Raw genomic sequence first — 17,017 nt, 5'->3', positions numbered from 1 at the left:
TACAATATTGTGGTGACTTTTGCCATTCATCAACGTGAATCAGCCACGGGTGCACATGTGTCCTCCCATTCTGAAGCCCCCTCCCACATCTCTCCCCACCCCATCCCTCTGGGTTATCCCAGAGCACTGACTTTGAGTGCCCTGCTTCATGCATTGAACTTGCACAAATCATCTATTTTATATATGGTAATATACATGTTTCAATGCTATTCTCTCAAGTCATCCCACCCTGGTCTTCTCCCACTTAGTCCAAAAGTCTATTCTTTACATCTGTGTCTCTTTTGCTGCCTTGCATATAGGATCATCATTAGCATCTTTGTAAGTTAGAAGAGAAACACCAATACAGTATATAACACATATATATGGAATTTGTGAAGTGTTAATATACTACAGGCCAATATCAATGATGAACATAGATGCAAAAATCCTCAACAAAAGTCTAACAAACAGAATCCACCCCCATGCAGTTTTCACCCACTGGTTTGATTCTGCCTTCAAAGGCAATTCAAATGTTTATTTGAAGAAAGCCTCATAACCTCGAACCCACTGTCCACAGAAAGCCCATGTGAGAGAGGAAGCATAGCAAGCTGGTTGATTAGGAGCACAGACTGTGGAGTCACTCAGGCCTAAGTTTCAGTTTTCACCTCATCCCTTGCACCAGCTACTCATGAGGCTGTGTGATCATGGGCAAGTTATCTGTCCTCTCTGGGACCTTGATCTCTTTGTGTGTGATGTGATGGTAACTGTACTTTCCTCATATAGAGCACCAGACACGTGGGAGGGCTCAAGGAAAGATAACTGCCACCATCATTCCCTTCACTGGTCTAGACTGTCTCAGGTCATTTTGCTTCTCTTCAAATAACACAATTTACTCACCCTTATGTGGATAGACTCCAATTTTCAACATCTCTCTAAAAGCTTAAGGACACTGAGTTGGACCCAGCAACTTAAAGAAGAGAGCAACAGAGGCCACTTCGGATGTTCTTTCCCACCCCTGTGCTGCGTGTTGGTGGATCTGCTGTGTATTCAGTGCCAGGCCAAGCCACTGAAAGCCATTTGGTTGCCTTAGTTCTTTGTTGGTGCTGAAAATTCATGTCTTAATATGTGTTTTGTCAAGCGGCTCAAGCATAAATGAATTACTAATTCATATGCCAGACATTTTGCTAAGGATTACACTTGTGTTAGCTCATTTAATCTTCATAATAGTCCTATGAAGCGAAGACTTACTATCACTTTTTTTAATAGAAGAGAATCTTCAAGGTTCGATAGCTGATAGGCTATAAAGCTGGAATTTGAGCCTAGGCCTTGTTCTTCACCACTGCCTTATTCTGCCCAGTTGACCACTGAGAATATGCAGGGCTGGGGCAAGGGTGAGGTGAGTGAGGCACTTACAGCGGGCACAAAATTTAAGAGGGATCCAAAACACTCAGTCTATTTATATATACTACTGTATTTTTATATACAATATAATATTGTACTTTATATATATATATATATATATATATATATTCATATATGATGGTGGTGGTGGTTTAGTCAGTAAGTTGTGTCCAACTCTTGCAACCTCATGACTCCCCTGTACATAGGATTTCCCAGACAAGAATACTGGAGTGGGTTGCCATTCCCTTCTCCAGGTGATCTTCCAGACCAAGGGATGAAACCTGTGTCTCCTTCATCTCCTGCACTGCAGGCGAATTTTTTACTGACTTGAGCCACCCCAGAAGAGAAGCGAAAGGCAAAGGAGCAAAGGAAAGACATAAGCATCTGAATGCAGAGCTCCAAAGAACAGCAAAGAGAGATAAGAAAGCCTTCCTCGGCGATCAGTGCAAAGAAAACGAGGAAAACAATAGAATGGGAAAGTCTAGAGCTCTCTTCAAGAAAATTAGATACACCAAGGGAAGAGTTCATGCAAAGACGGGCACAATAAAGGACAGAAATGGTATGGACCTAACAGAAGCAAAAGATATTAAGAAGAGCTGGCAAGAATACACAGAAGAACTATACAAAAAAGATCTTCACGACCAAGATATTCATGATGGTGTGATCACTTACCTAGAGCAAGACATCCTGGAATGTGAAGTCAAGTGGGCCTTAGGAAGCATCACCACAAACAAAGCTAGAGGAGCTGATGGAATTCCAGTTGAGCTATTTCAAATCCTAAAAGATGATGCTGTGAAAGTGCTGCACTCAGCATGCCAGCAAAATTGGAAACCTCAGCAGTGGCCACAGGACTGGAAAAGGTCAGTTTTCATTCCAATCCCAAAGAAAGGCAATGCCAAAGAATGTTCAAACTACCACACAACTGCACACATTTCACACGCTAGTAAAGTAATGCTCAAAATTCTCCAAGCCAGGCTTCAACAGTATGTGAACCGTGAACTTCCAGATGTTCAGCTGGATTTAGAAAAGGCAGAGGAACCAGAGATCAGACTGCCAACATCTGCTGGATCATCAAAAAAGCAAGAGAGTTTCAGAAAACATCTACTTCTGTTTATTGACTATCCCAAAGCCTTTGACTATGTGGACCACAAAAAACCTGAAAAATTCTGAAAGAGATGGGAATGCCAGACCACCTAACTGCCTCTTGAGAAACCTGTATGCAGGTCAGGAAGCAATGGTTAGGAAGGCCAGGAAGCAACAGTTAGAACTGGACATGGAAAAACAGACTGGTTGCAAATTGGGAAAGGAGTACGTCAAGGCTGTATATTGTCACCCAGTTTATTTAACTTAAATGCAGAGTACATCATGAGAAATGCTGGGCTGGATGAAGCACAAGCTGGATGAAGCACAAGCTGGAATCAAGATTGCTGGAAGAAATATCAATAACTTCAGATATGCAGATGACACCACCCTTAGGGCAAAAAGTGAAGAAGAACTAAAGAGCCTCTTGATGAAACAGGAGAGTGAAAAAGTTGGCTTAAAATTCAACATTCAGAAAACTAAGATCATGGCATGTAGTCCCATCACTTCATGGCAAATAGATGGGGAAACAGCAGAAACAGTGAGACACTTTATTTTTTTGGGCTCGAAAATCACTGCAGATGGTGATTGCAGCCATGAAGTTAAAAGATGCTTGGTCCTTGGAAGAAAAGTTATGACCAACCTAGACAGCATATTAAAAAGTGGAGACATTACTTTGCCAACAAAGGTCCGTATAGTCAAAGCTATGGTTTTTCCAGTAGTCATGTATGGATGTGAGAGTTGGACTATAAAGAAAGCATAGTGCCAAAAAATTTATGCTTTTGAATTGCGATGTTGGAGAAGATTCTTGAGAGTCCCTTGGACTTCAAGGAGATCCAACCAGTCCATCCTAAAGGAAATCAGTCCTGAATATTCACTGGAAGAACTGATGCTGAAGCTGAAACTCCAATACTTTGGCCACCTTCTGCGAAGAAGTAACTCTTTAGAAAAGACCCTGATGCTGGGAAAGATTGAAGGTGAGAGGGGAAGGAGATGACAGAGTATGAGATGGTTGGATGGCATCACCGACTTAATGGACATGAGTTTGAGTAAACTCCCGGAGTTGGACAGGGAGGCCTGGCATGCTATAGTCTATGGGGTCTCAAAGAGTTGGACACGACTGAGCAACTCAACTGAAATGAACTGAGCCACCATATACCCTCTGAGTCACAAGGGAAGCCTCATATTTTATATATACTATTGGATTTTATTGTAATGGATTAGGTCAAGCAAGTGAGGTAAGTACACAGTCAAATGCTGTATTCATTTTTGTGCTCTCTTGACTTCTGCATCTGAACAAGTGCTTCACCGCAACCAATTAGTCCCAGACCTCTTTGTCCCAGTACTATTTTGTCTGTGCTTACCTGTGAAGCTGCAAACTCAAGTTTCTGCAGGCCTGTCAGATATCGGTTCCTCATCATATCAACCTCTTGCCTCTTCTTATTCAGGAGTGTCTTGAATGTTAGGATCAATTCGAGGTAGGAGGTGGGGGTAACATAGTTGTGTCTGCGAAGGATGTTGTAATAATCAAGTGACAGCTTTTTCACACTCTCCTGGAAATATTTGCACATGGAGATGACCCTGTCAAGGACACAAAGGTGGTCAAACAGGCCTAACTTGCTCCAGAGAGATCTAGCACAGCTTTGGTTCACAGAAGTAAAGATGTGAGAAAGCCACTCACAGTGGCCATTTAGAACCCCCAATTCTTTGAAGCGTGTCAACAGAGCCTCAGGAAGGATTGGGGAGGTATATATTCTTACTAGGATGAACTTTGATCAGGCAATTTCTAGCTTTAATCACATTTGTGAATCACCAGGGTTTAAGCAGGAGTTCTTAATCTTTGGAAGTCTGATGAAGCCTCTGGACTTTTCAGAATAATATTTTAATGCATAAAATAATATAGAATTACAAAATAAACCAATTACATTAAAGAGTTTTCTGAATATTTTAAACACCAAATTTATGATATGGTAATGTGTATGTGTGTGTGTGTGTGTTTGGCTGCACCTCGTGGTATGTAGGATTTTAGTTTCCTGACCTGGATCAAACCCACACACCCTGCAGTGTGTGGGTTTTATTTACGTGCTAAATCAGGGGTCAGCAGACTTTTTCTGGTTAGGACCACATAGTAAATATTTTAGGCTTTGTGAGCCACATGGTCTCAAGTAGCAACTATTCAACTCTGCCACTGTAGTGTGCATGGCTGTTTTCCAATAAAGCATATTTGCAAAAATAAGGCTGTGAACTGGACTCAGCCATGGATCATAGTTTGCCAACTACAGCATTAAATAGTAAGATTGGACAATAGGTCTGAAAACTACTATCATTTTGAAGGGGATGATATATTGGTGCATCTGTAATGACTGAACGAGTTATGAAAACAACTGCGATTCCTACTGGTAACAAAGTCACAGATCCTACACAACCCTATGGGGGTTTATTGCCTATGTTCATCATTGAAAGAAATGCAAAGTGCCAGTTAGATGTCAATGAAAATGAAGATGTACTTTTCCCCCACTTACATTCACTGACCCTCTGAGTTCTGGTCATGAGCCTATAGACCTAGGTTAAGCATTCCTGGGCCTACAGAACAAAGTTCAAAGATCTTAAAATGGAATTGAAAGCAATGAACATTCTGACCACTACCTACTTCTTTATTTTTTATTTACTCCTTTAATAAGCAGTATTCGAACTTACTACGTACTAGGTACTAAGGATATAGAACTATACAAGGCAGATGACATGACCCTTACCTTCATAGGACACTTAGAATGGTCAACAGTCTCATCCTTTCTCTAACTCTAGACAAAATTCAGTGCTTTATTTTGTGTATATGTGCTTTACACACAAAATATATTTTTTCACAACAAAATCCCTCGCAAGTACTAGTTTTCCATCCCCTAGGCAGCGATATCTCCCCTGCTGAGAATGCATGCTCTAAGATTATTGAAATCCAGGTTCTCATAGCTATGACAATAGTACATATCTAGAACAATTCTGAACAATGAAATTTTCTTCTTTTTTCAGCAAAGGTCTTTTATTAAATATCCAAATGGTATTTATAATTTATTTCTCATTGGAAAAGACCTTGATTCTGGGAAAGATTGAAGGCAAAAGGAGAAGGGGGCGGCAGAGGATGAGATGGTTAGATAGCATCCCCAGCTCAGTGGACACTCTGGGAGATAGTGAAGGACAGGGAAGTCTAGAATGCACCAGTCCATGTGGTCACAAAGAGTCAGACACAGGACTTAGTGACTGAACAGAACAGAACATACATAAATTGATAAATCTTAAAATAGCAAAAAGAATAGAGCCAATATCTTGATTTTCATTTGAAAAATTTGTTTGGGGTACTAAAATGCAGCTAGCACTTACTGTATCCGAATATTGTCATCAAGCTCTACATCTTCTAGAAATTTGTTGGCCACCAACTCCAGGGCATCTGTGGGCCAAGACTGGAACCAGTCAATTGTGCAGCAATTGATTAGAGAAGGGAACATTCGCAGGCGGTTCCGGAAGGCGTCCCCAATTGGACTCATGGCTAATGAAAAGCAGATTTCATTAGTTCTCTTTCTCCCAGTCAAGGAGGCCAAAAGGGACAGACAGGTCATTCCAAGGATTCTGACGGGGAAAAGTGAGCAGTCATGTTTCCTGTTGGCACTCCAGAGTATTGGAAATAGAATGAGTGCCTGGAAAGCATAGGGGAATCATGGGATATTTTCATGCAACTTTGTGATGGGAAGTCCGTTTATTACAATATTCTTCTGCCTAGTTTTCAATATTCATATTATCCTATATTATCCATTCTAGATTTTTAGGATCATATAGTCAGAGTGTTTTAAGCCCTTTGACCCACTTACTCCATTTGTCCGGACTCACAGACCTCAGGGAACCATTGGTGTCCTATACATAGCTACTTATGGAGGCTGCTGTGGGGCCCTATCAGCTTGTTTCTGACCTCATCTCCATCTAACCACAAATTTTGGATTCTATGCTCCAAATTCTGTTAATTGTTTATTTAGATTCAATGTGTACCAGCCACTTGTTAGGAGGAAGCGTAATGCATAGGTGGAAGTGTGAGAAAGTCAGTGTGACTGAAAAAAGAAGGGGAAGCATGGTTTGAGATGACAGTGGAGAGGATGCAGGGGACAGTCTGGCAGGTGGTCTTATAAAACTATGGGTTAGGGATTTGGTCTTTGTCTGAATAGAAAGTAATTCAGGTGTTTTAATTTGTGTGTGTAGGTGTATGTAAATATACAATGAACAGATTTGCAATACAAGAAAAACAAATCCTGACAGTGGAAAGCATCCTGATTCAGTGGAACATAAATGTCTGGAATGGACAGAGTGGACATAGAGAGAACAGTTAGAAGGCTATAGAGGTGAGGTCTGGGTGAGATGATATTCACAGCAACTTAGCTAATTTGAAGGTGGCAGAGATAGAGATAAGTGGGTTGTTATGAGCACAAGAAGGCAAAAATTGACAGGACATGGTAATGAAGAGAAGTATTAAACATGACTCCTAAGCTTCTGGACAGATTGGAGATGATGTTCACAGAGAGAAAAACTCCAGATGTTATTTTGTAAGGCTGCCAGGGTAATGTACTAAAAGGAAGGAGAGGGTTCATAGCAGAATTCAGAGAATTGAAGAGAGTGGAACAGGTTTAAAACAGTTTTTCAGGAGAATGGAAGTTTGCATAGGCATTCCAGGCACTGACCGATGGGCAAGTTAGGTGCCTTAGTTGGATCAATTCATTGTAAGAGGACCAGGCAAGGAAATCCTGAAACATCCAAGGAAAACGGCAAAATGAATTTTCTCATTCTTACCAAGGACAATGTGAAGGTTCTTTTTCACTTTCTCAATGAAGAAGTTATACATAGAAAGAGGAGTGACTGCGATCTTTTCTCCTTCTGTCCTGGCTGCCATTTGCATCTTCTCCACAATATCAGCCTTCTCATCAGCAGGGAAGATGTTGGGCACATCACCGGTGTTCAGAAGCATGTTGATGTCCTCAACGAATGACTCATCCTTGATCTGATTATCAGCGAAGAGGAACACAGTACTTTTGGTGGCCACACCAACCTGGAGCATGATCTTCTTCAGGTCCTCTCGCCAATCGTTGCCTGAGTAGCTCTTTGTGATCTCGATCTGGTATAGCTCGTATGAGTTCATGAATGTGGACAGTTTGCTGGCACTTTGCCGCCCACTGCCCCCAATGCCCACCAGGAGCAAGTGGCCTTTGTCCTGCTTCAGGACCCTGCAGATCCTAGAGATATGCTCAATGGCGAACCTGAACATCACTAAGGACATGGGGGCCTTGCTGATATTGTTGAACTCTTCCAGGTAATACTCCATGACCACTGTGAGCTGTTTTAAGTCAGTGATCTCATCATATATCTTTTGGTCACTTTCTGGCTTGAAGAAATCTCCAAAGAACAGGCTACGGATATTATCATCAACTATCTTTCCAGTGGGTGATAGGTGGATGAGGACCTGTGGAAAAGATAAGTCTCAGCCAGGCATTCACTCCAACTACCATGGTGGTGGGAGCTAGAAGGAAGGAACAGGAGATGCGTTTGTTTCCTCTGAGCACATTCTTCAAAGTCATGGTTCACAACAGTTTTGTTTTTTTAAACAAAATATGTGTATTTGATGGTTGTAAAGACTATGATGAAAGGACAATTGAGAAAAGAGTGTGAAAGCAAGGGTCAATAGGTTTGCTAAGTGATTAAAACATTGGTGGACAGATTATAAAATCCCAGGAGGAGGTGGTCAAAAGGTGAGATCATTTGTAATGAAATTGCTTCTTCACCAAATAGAGGTGCAGGCCTTACCCCTGTTCCCCACTTTGTACCTAGAGTAGAAATGTTTTAGATGCTTATTCTTTCTGATATTTGAAACTAGCAGTGTTTTTGTACATGGCCTCTGGATGAAATATGAAACACTTGTACTTTTTCTATGGAGAAATCATAGCTTCTTAAAAGTAGGGGTAGAACTAGATGATGCAAATATATAGGGTTTAAACTTTTCTTATATCAAAATGGAAAAGAGAAAATATTTACAAATAGGAAACCAAGACAATCTTTCCCTTGGGCTTTACACAGGGCATCAATCAAGCAATAAAAATTCATGGTGTTTTTATTTCTTAACTCAAAAGTTAACTGACCTTGAAAATACATTTTACATTAACTACAAACAAAACATCTTTTCATAAATGATAAGTTTGAATGGATCCAAACTTATATGTTACCTGGAAAGTCAAGTGAAATTGGGCCAAGTATTATATTACTTGGGACAGGGAAGCCTGGCGGGCTGAAGTCCATGGGGTTGCAAAGAGTTGGACATGACTTGTTGACTGAACAAAAACAACAGTATATCACCAAATCAAGTGACTAATCAGCTCAATACACTGTTTCTTGAGATTCAGAAAGCAGAGCTATAAGTCTCCATTTGGGATTTCCTGGTGGCTTTGTGGTAAAGAATCTGCCTGCCAATGCAACAAATCAGGAAGACCCCCTAGAAAAGAAAATGGCAACCTATTCCAGTATTCTTGCCTGGAAAATCCCATAGACAGAGGAGCAGGTGGGCTACAGTCCATGGGGTTGCAAAACAGTTGGACACAACTGAGTGACTGAATAATAAACAACAATAAAGTCTCTACTAGGAAGGGAGCCTGAAATCTGAGACTAGCAATGATCACATATTTGGGGCAATTTCTGAGGTCAAAAGATCACAGGGTCTTGCTTACCTTTTCCACAGACTGCCTGAAGCAATTGGAGGTGGTTTCCCTTACCATGTTAAAAAAGACCTGTCTATCTTCATGATCAATCAGACGGTCATAGAAGACCCGGTAAACCTCATGAATCCAAAGCCGGATAAACTTCTCTACATCCTGAAAATTCAGTCAATTATTTGAATGAATGGCACGTGGTGGCTGAGGCAGTAGTTTTCAAATAGTTTCTAAGTCCTGGGTTGTTTTGAGGATTAAATGAGATATGCTTACAAATACTTAGCACAATGCCCAGCACAGATTAAATGCTTAATAAAAGTTAGCTATTACTATTATCATTATATATCCCACATAGCCAAGGATATCACTGAATTAACTTGATAACAGAAATGACAGTGACTGACCTGTAGGTGGGTGTGAGGGCAAAGCAATACCCCTTGGATCACCCGGGAGAAATCCCGCAGGTTAAAGACATAGTGTGACTTGGAGGGAGTTGGCAAGAAATTCTCCACTGCAGCTTTATAAATTGTCATCGTTGCTTGTACCATCATCTTTCCATACCTTGGGAGGAAGAAGGCAGACCAGTTAAGGAAGGGCCAGAAATGAGGACCCCAGGCCTCATAATACAGGAACCTCCTACCTTAAAAATATCACATCAAACCCTTTTCCAAAGTGCCAGTCAGCAATTGAACTGAAAATCTTGGTTAATATGTCATCCTCGAAGGCATTGATGGAAATGATATTCAGATGGCGAGTGAATCGTCCTGGAAAACATGCAAAGGTATGAATGTGCACACACATTCACACTTACCTCCTGGGTGTAGCAACCCTAAGATAGAGAACGGTTTTTCCTCTACATTTAAATTCTAGAGCTGTGCTATTCAACATGGCAACCTCTAGCCATATGTGGCTATTTAAATTCATATTAATTAAAATTAAGTAACATTAAATGTATTTCCTCAGTCTCATCAACCACATATCAACTTCTCAAGGATAAACATGTGACTAGTGGATGTTGTATTGCACAGTATAGATATAGAACATCTCCATGATTGCAGAAGTTCTGGTAATAGTGCTAGCCCAGTGCTCAAGACTGTTACTAGATAATGGCAATATGTTATTTTTGTAAAATAAATAATTCAGAAATACTTTTACAGAAAGTAACCCTTGCCTCCTACACACTAAATTCATTCTCTCTCCCCTCCTAAATTAATCACTGTTCGTTTGGTATTCTTATAGCTCTGCATCTATGTATCTAATATTAGATACCCATATTTTTATATCTATAAAATTCATCCATTTAAAGTACACAATTCAATAAATATTTAGTATTTTAGTTGTGCAACCATTATCACAATCAATAGCAGGATAATCACTCCAAAAAGAAATCCTTTACCTTTACCACTTTCCATTTCCTTGCAGCCCTTGACAACTAATAATCGATTTTCTGTCTCTATGATTTGCCTGCATATCATTTAAAAAAATATTTTACTGTATAAAGTAAAGCACAGATAGAGAAAATCACCAAAATAATAAAGTGAATCATTATAAAGTTAACATCTTTACATCTACCATCCATGTCAAGAAATACAACTTTGCCAGCCCTTCGTAGAAGCTCCTCCATATATCCCATCCCAATCATAGCCCTCTCCCTGTCTCCCTCCAAAGCTTACCACTATCCTGATTTTAAAGTAATGATTATCTTGCATTTCTTTATGTTTTTTTTATCACCCATATGTACTGACATATGTAGGCTAACCTTTTTAAAAAAAATGCTGGAATAATATTTTACACATTGATTGGGAAATATGGAGAGCTGCATGAATTTGAGGAAGTCATGTATTCTTTTGATAATAAGCATACTAATAGTACTTAATGTGTCCTAATGCTTATTACATGTTACCAAAACCCAGATCAGTCTTCTGCCAAACAATGCCCTCCACCATCATATGATAATACCTTGAGCCTCAGTTTTCCCATATGAGCCCTAACAGCTGGCAGCTGGTCTGTTGGTTCTCCAGTGAACACAATCTCTTTAAATATCAACATCAAATGAGGTCACTCCCTAGCTATGATGGAACAAGACAGAACAAGTTTGCTCTGAAATCATGAAAACTTCCCCCCAAACTAATATGAGTGACTCTAGTTGTTTACTAAGTACAGAAAAAAATTAAGATACCTACTCTTCAAATTGTCCCCACTCCTTGAGATTACCCAATCCAGAACAGAGTTCCTGGTTCCTTAAGCCTTTTTCACATCACCCAGCACAAGCCCATTTAATGCCCTTTCACCAGGCACTCTCAGGGTTCTCCATGCTATGTAGACACCCTTGCTGCAGCAAATTAGAAGACTCAATTTCACTTGACCACAGATGTGTTCCTGGCAGTTTTGGGCATTGGTCTTTAAGATCTTTTCAATATGTCATATTTGTGACATAGCTTGAAAACTGTCAACTGCTGTGCAAATATTAGCAATTACTATTTCCTTGATATGTATGGGAAATAGACGTTCCCTTTTGAATAGATCTCTCCCGCCCCCACTGGTTTTAGTGAGAATTAATTGACATAAAATAAATAAACTGAAGGTTTACAACATGATGATTTAATGCATATAAGATATTGCAAAATGCTTGCATACTAAGGTTAAGTAACAATTCTATTGCTGCTGCTGTTGTTAACTAGAGTCACCATATTGTACATCAGATCCCAAAACATATTCATTTTATAACTGGAAATTTGTACCCTCTGACCAACATCTCCCCATTTCCCCATCCCTTAGCTCCTGGCAACCATCATTCTACTGTTCCTGTGAGTTTGGCTTTTTTTTTTTTTAATTTATTTTATTGGAGGCAAATTACCTTACATTAATATATTGGTTGGTTTTGCCATACATTGACATGAATCTGCCCCGGGTGTACATGTGTTCTCTTTCTTGAACCCCCCTCCCACCTCCCTCTTCCCCATATCCTCCCTCCATGTCATCCCCGTGCACCAGCCCCAAGCATCCTGTATCATGCGTCGAACCTGGACTGGTCACTTATGATAATATACATGCTACAATGCCGTTCTTCCCAATCATCCCACCTTCACCCTCTCCCATAGAGTCCCAAAGACTGTTCTATATGTCTATGTCTCTTTTGCAGTCTCGTATACAGGGTTCAGGTTACCATCTTTCTAAATTCCATATATATGCGTTAGTATACTGTATTGATGTTTTTCTTTCTGGCTTACTTCACACTCTGTTTGGTTTTTTTAGATTACATGTGTAAATGGTATCATATAGTATTTATTTTTCTCTATCTGACTTATTTCACTTAGCTTAATATTCTTGAGGTCCATTCATGTTGTCACATAGAGTAGACTTTCATTATTTTTATAGCCAAATAATATCCCAGGGTATGTGTGTGTGTCTGTGTATACATTTTCTCTATCCATTCATCCATAAATAGACACTTTGGATGTTTCCATGACTTGGCTATTGTGAATAATGTTGCAATATGGGACTGGGCTTTCCTGGTGGCTCAGCAGTAAAGAATCTGCCTACAATGCAGGAGACACAGGAGATGAGGGTTCGATCTCTGGATTAGGAAGATCCACTGGAGGGGAGCATGGCAACCCACTCCAGTATTCTTGCCTGGAGAATCCCATGGACTGAGGAGCCTGGTGGACTACAGTCCATAGGGCTGCATAAAGTTGGACATGACTGAAGTGACTGAGCATGCAGCATGAACATGGGACTACAGATATCTCTTCAAGACAATGATTTCATTTCCTGCAGATATACACCAAGAAGTGGCATTAGTGGATCATGTGGTAGTGCTATTTTTAATTTTTTGAGGGACGTCCTACTGTTTTTCATAGTAGCTGCATGAATTTATATTCCCACCAACAACGCACAAGAGCAATTATTATCTCTTGACTTTTGTTAATAGCCATTCTGTCAGGTGTGAGGTGATATTTCATTGTGATTCTGACTTTCATTTCTCTAATAATCAGCAATGTTGAACATCTTTTCATGTGCCTGTTAGCCCCTGTATGTCTTTAAAAAAATGTCTATTTGAATTCTCTATCCATTTTCTTTTTTTTTAAATTTATTTATTTTTTATTGGAGGCAAATTATTTTGCAATATTATATTGGTTGGTTTTGCCATACATTGACATGAATTCGCCCCGGGTGTACATGAGTTCCCCCTCCTGAACCCCTCTCCCACCTCCCTCCTCCCTTTATCCTCCCTCTGGGTCATCCCCGCACGCCAGCCCCGAGCATCCTGTAACATGCATCAACCCTGAACTGGTGATTCGTTTCACATATGACAACATACATGTTTCAATGCCATTCTCCCAAATCATCCCACACTCACCCTCTCCCACAGAGTCCCAAAGACTGTTCTATACATCTGTGTCTCTTTTGCTGTCTCGTATACAGGGTTATCATTTGCATCTCTCTAAATTCCATATATATGCATTAGTATACTGTATTGGTGTTTTTCTTTCTGGCTTACTTCACTCTGTATAATAGGCTCCAGTTTCATCCACCTCATTAGAACTGATTCAAATGTATTCTTTTTAATGGCTGAATAATACTCCATTATGTATATGTACCAAAGCTTTCTTATCCATTCGTCTGCAGATGGACATCTAGGTTGCTTCCATGTCCTGGCTATTATAAACAGTGCTGCATTTTCAAGTCAGATTGTTGTTTTGCTATTGAGTTGTATGAATTCCTTATACATTTTGTATTTCAACTCTTTATCAGATAGATAGTTTGCAAATATTTTCCCCATTGAATGAGTAGGTCTTAGAGAAAAGTAATATACCAAGTTCCTTTCCTTCTAAGTAGTTAGAGAAGTGTTGAATTTGTAGATGCTAAGTGCCTGAGATCCTGCTATATTCAAACCCAAGGCAAATGTACCCTTGGACTCTGTACTTGAAGTGGAAGGTGATGGTTTGTGTACTCAAGTAAAATCACCCTGTTTATCTTCCTTATTTTACAAATGAGAAAGATATATGCCACAGGGGAGAGCAAGGTCACAGAATGTTAAGTCTGAAAATGGCATTAAGATTCTTAACCAAGGATGTATCTCAGAATAAAAGTATGGAAATCTGTAGACCTGGGTGGATGAAGTTGTACATGAAGCAAAATATACTCCTAAAGTGTCAGATGATGGGGGAAAATCTTATTTATTTGTTTGTTTATTATTATTATTTTATTTAAGCCTATCTGGCTCCAAAGAATTGTAAGAAACACAACAGGTGAATCTGTCATTCACCTTTAGTTGAGAACCTCTCGTCTAGCCTCACTCCTAGAACACAAGCTGACCACACAGAACTTACCACTTCATGAGACTCTCTGTCCCTCTATGCCTAGCCAAAGACTCCTCAAATCCTATTTTCATCTTCTCATCCTATTTCACAGAACTTTCAACATGGCATATTCAAGTGCCACTCCTTGAGTCTAACTCAAGTGTCTCTGGCCTAAATGCACCTTTCTCTATCTTCCATCAGGACAGACTGCCTTGCACTAGCCCTCCATCCACAAAGATGGTCTGGTTCTGCAGGGGATGGGGCAAAAAGTAATGAACTCTCTCCTTCACGTACCAGTAATGTCATTCCTTCCTCCCCCAGGAGGGCCCATGGCTGTCACAAGCAGCACATCAACGATGTCCAGCTTATTGGTATCCTTCTTGTCAAACCAGTAACCATGGTCAATCCATTGCCGTAGGAGTTCAATGGGGGGCTGTGCTCCATATACCTCTTTGGCTGGCATGTTGAGGTCATCTGGGGAAAGAAGTGATGGCCACAGATTGTAAGTCTATGGGATCCTTTGCTCTTTTAGGAGGTAGCAGATGACTATCCTTCCATGGGAGAGTCCATACTCAATTGTTATACCCTCACTCTAGCTGGGCTCAGCCAGTGGACATTTTCACCATAATGGAAGAGATTTTTCAGGGTTTTGGCTTTTCTGGTTTATTGAGATCTCTGTGCATTTGAGATATCTGTGCATGAGATCCTCTGTGGAAGGATGCATAGATTGGCAATAACAAACAGATATTAAAAATTTTCCCATTCCTTCACCCAAAATATATAGATTGTCTACTATGTGCTAGACATTTTGCAAATTTCTAGGGATATGATGGTGAGAAAGACAGTCACGCTTCTAGTTAACAGAGTATTTAATTTACCACCAGGTAATAGTGGAAACTCCAATAGCAGAAAGGCTTCAAGATAGGGTTTTTGAAGAGAAAAATCAAAAGGCAAGGATAAATTGTGATATTCTCCAGGGTGGGGATTGATTTTCTTCAATAGTACATTGTTCAGTCCTGACACATAGAAGGCACTCAATAATTTCCAATGAACATTGACTAAATGCCCAGTTTTGTGTCATGTAACATTTTAGGAATTTTGTACACATTATCTCATCTACTCAAGATGATGGCTTTATAAGGAAGATAGTATTACCTTTATGTTAGAGGTGAGGAACTGAAGGTAATGGAATAATATGCTTAGGGTTAAAAAGTGAGATTTGGACGTAGGTCTGTTTGACTGCAAAGCTTAAACTGCTTTTGGATATACCATAAAAATAGAAAGGGAGAACAGATGAGAGGAAAGGACAAAGGAGGGAGGGAGGACAGGAAAGAAAAAAAATATGATCCCTGCCTTTAAGGAGCTGTTGTTAGTTGGCAAGGATATAAATACATGCAACATTTACTATCAATACCTTAATTTTAAAGACAGAACATGAGATAATTCAGAAGAGCAGGGAATTACTATTACTAAAAGAGAATTCTATGAATTAGCAGTAAGAGAGTAGAAAACATAATGTATTTGGCACCAAGAAACCTGGTTTTGGCTTGTGGCTCCAGAATTTTCTAGATATTTGACCCTGAACAGGGAATTTAACCTTCAGAGCCTCATTAATTGACTAGTAAAGTAGATTTTTTAAAAAAAGTCAGTTTTCATTCCAATCCCAAAGAAGGGCTGTGCCAAAGAATGTTCAAACTAACAGACAATTGTGCTCATTTCCTATGCTAGTAAAGTTACTCAAAATCCTTCAAGCTAGGCTTCAGCAGTACATGTACTGAGAACTTCCAGATTTACAAGCTGAGTTTAGAAAAGGCGGAAGAGCCAGAGATCAAATTGCCAACATTTGTCGGATCATAGAGAAAGCAGGGAATTCCAGAAAAACTGCTGCTTCAGTGACTACGAGGAAACCTTTGACTGTGTGGATCACAACAAACTGTGGAAAATTCTTAAAGAGACAGGAATACCAGACCACCTTACATGTGTCCTGAGAAACTTGTAGGCAGATCAGGAAGCAACAGTTAGGACCTTATATGGAACAACTTACTGGTTCAAAATTGGTTCAAATTTTATGGTTCAAAATTGGGAAAGTAGTATGACAAGGCTGTATATTGTTACCATGTTTATTTAACTTATATGTAGAGTACAGCATGTGAAATGCCAAGCTGGATGAGTCACAAGCTGGAATCAAGATTGTCATGAGAAATATCAACAACCTCAGATATGCAAATGATACCACTCTAATGGAAGAAAATGAAGAGGAGCCAAGAGCTTCTTGATGAGGTCAAAAGGGGCAAGTGAAAAAGCTAGCTTAAAACCCAACATTCAGAATACCAAGATCATGGCACCCAGTCCCATCACTGCATGGCAAATAGAAGGGGAAAAAGTAGAAGCAGTGACGGATTTTCCTTTCTTGGGCTCCAAAATCACTGTAGATGGTGACTGCAGCCATGAAATTAAAAGATGCTTGCTCCTTGGAAGGAAAGCTGTGAGAAACCTAGACAGTATATTAAAAAGCAAAGACTT

At 39.9% G+C, this 17,017-nt stretch overlaps 1 protein-coding gene across 1 annotated transcript in view; it reads right to left on the bottom strand.

Annotated features, from left to right (window-relative positions):
• The window catches only part of DNAH3 (dynein axonemal heavy chain 3), a 244,562-nt gene that overhangs the window by 57,016 nt on the left and 170,529 nt on the right, over window positions 1–17,017 (bottom strand). Inside the window, exons 43-49 of the mRNA XM_055409629.2 lie at window positions 14,789–14,968; window positions 9,832–9,955; window positions 9,596–9,752; window positions 9,210–9,353; window positions 7,288–7,954; window positions 5,836–6,001; window positions 3,825–4,041 (exon numbers count right to left, since the gene is read on the bottom strand). Of these exons, the coding sequence (XP_055265604.2) occupies window positions 3,825–4,041; window positions 5,836–6,001; window positions 7,288–7,954; window positions 9,210–9,353; window positions 9,596–9,752; window positions 9,832–9,955; window positions 14,789–14,968 (1,655 nt within the window). The remainder of the gene's footprint in view (window positions 1–3,824; window positions 4,042–5,835; window positions 6,002–7,287; window positions 7,955–9,209; window positions 9,354–9,595; window positions 9,753–9,831; window positions 9,956–14,788; window positions 14,969–17,017) is intronic.

This window comes from Moschus berezovskii, chromosome 27 (assembly GCF_049115385.1).
Source record: "Moschus berezovskii isolate FMDL1 chromosome 27, NW_MosBer_1.0, whole genome shotgun sequence".
NCBI lineage: Eukaryota > Metazoa > Chordata > Mammalia > Artiodactyla > Moschidae > Moschus > Moschus berezovskii.
This window is presented reverse-complemented; position numbering and strand designations above follow the sequence as displayed.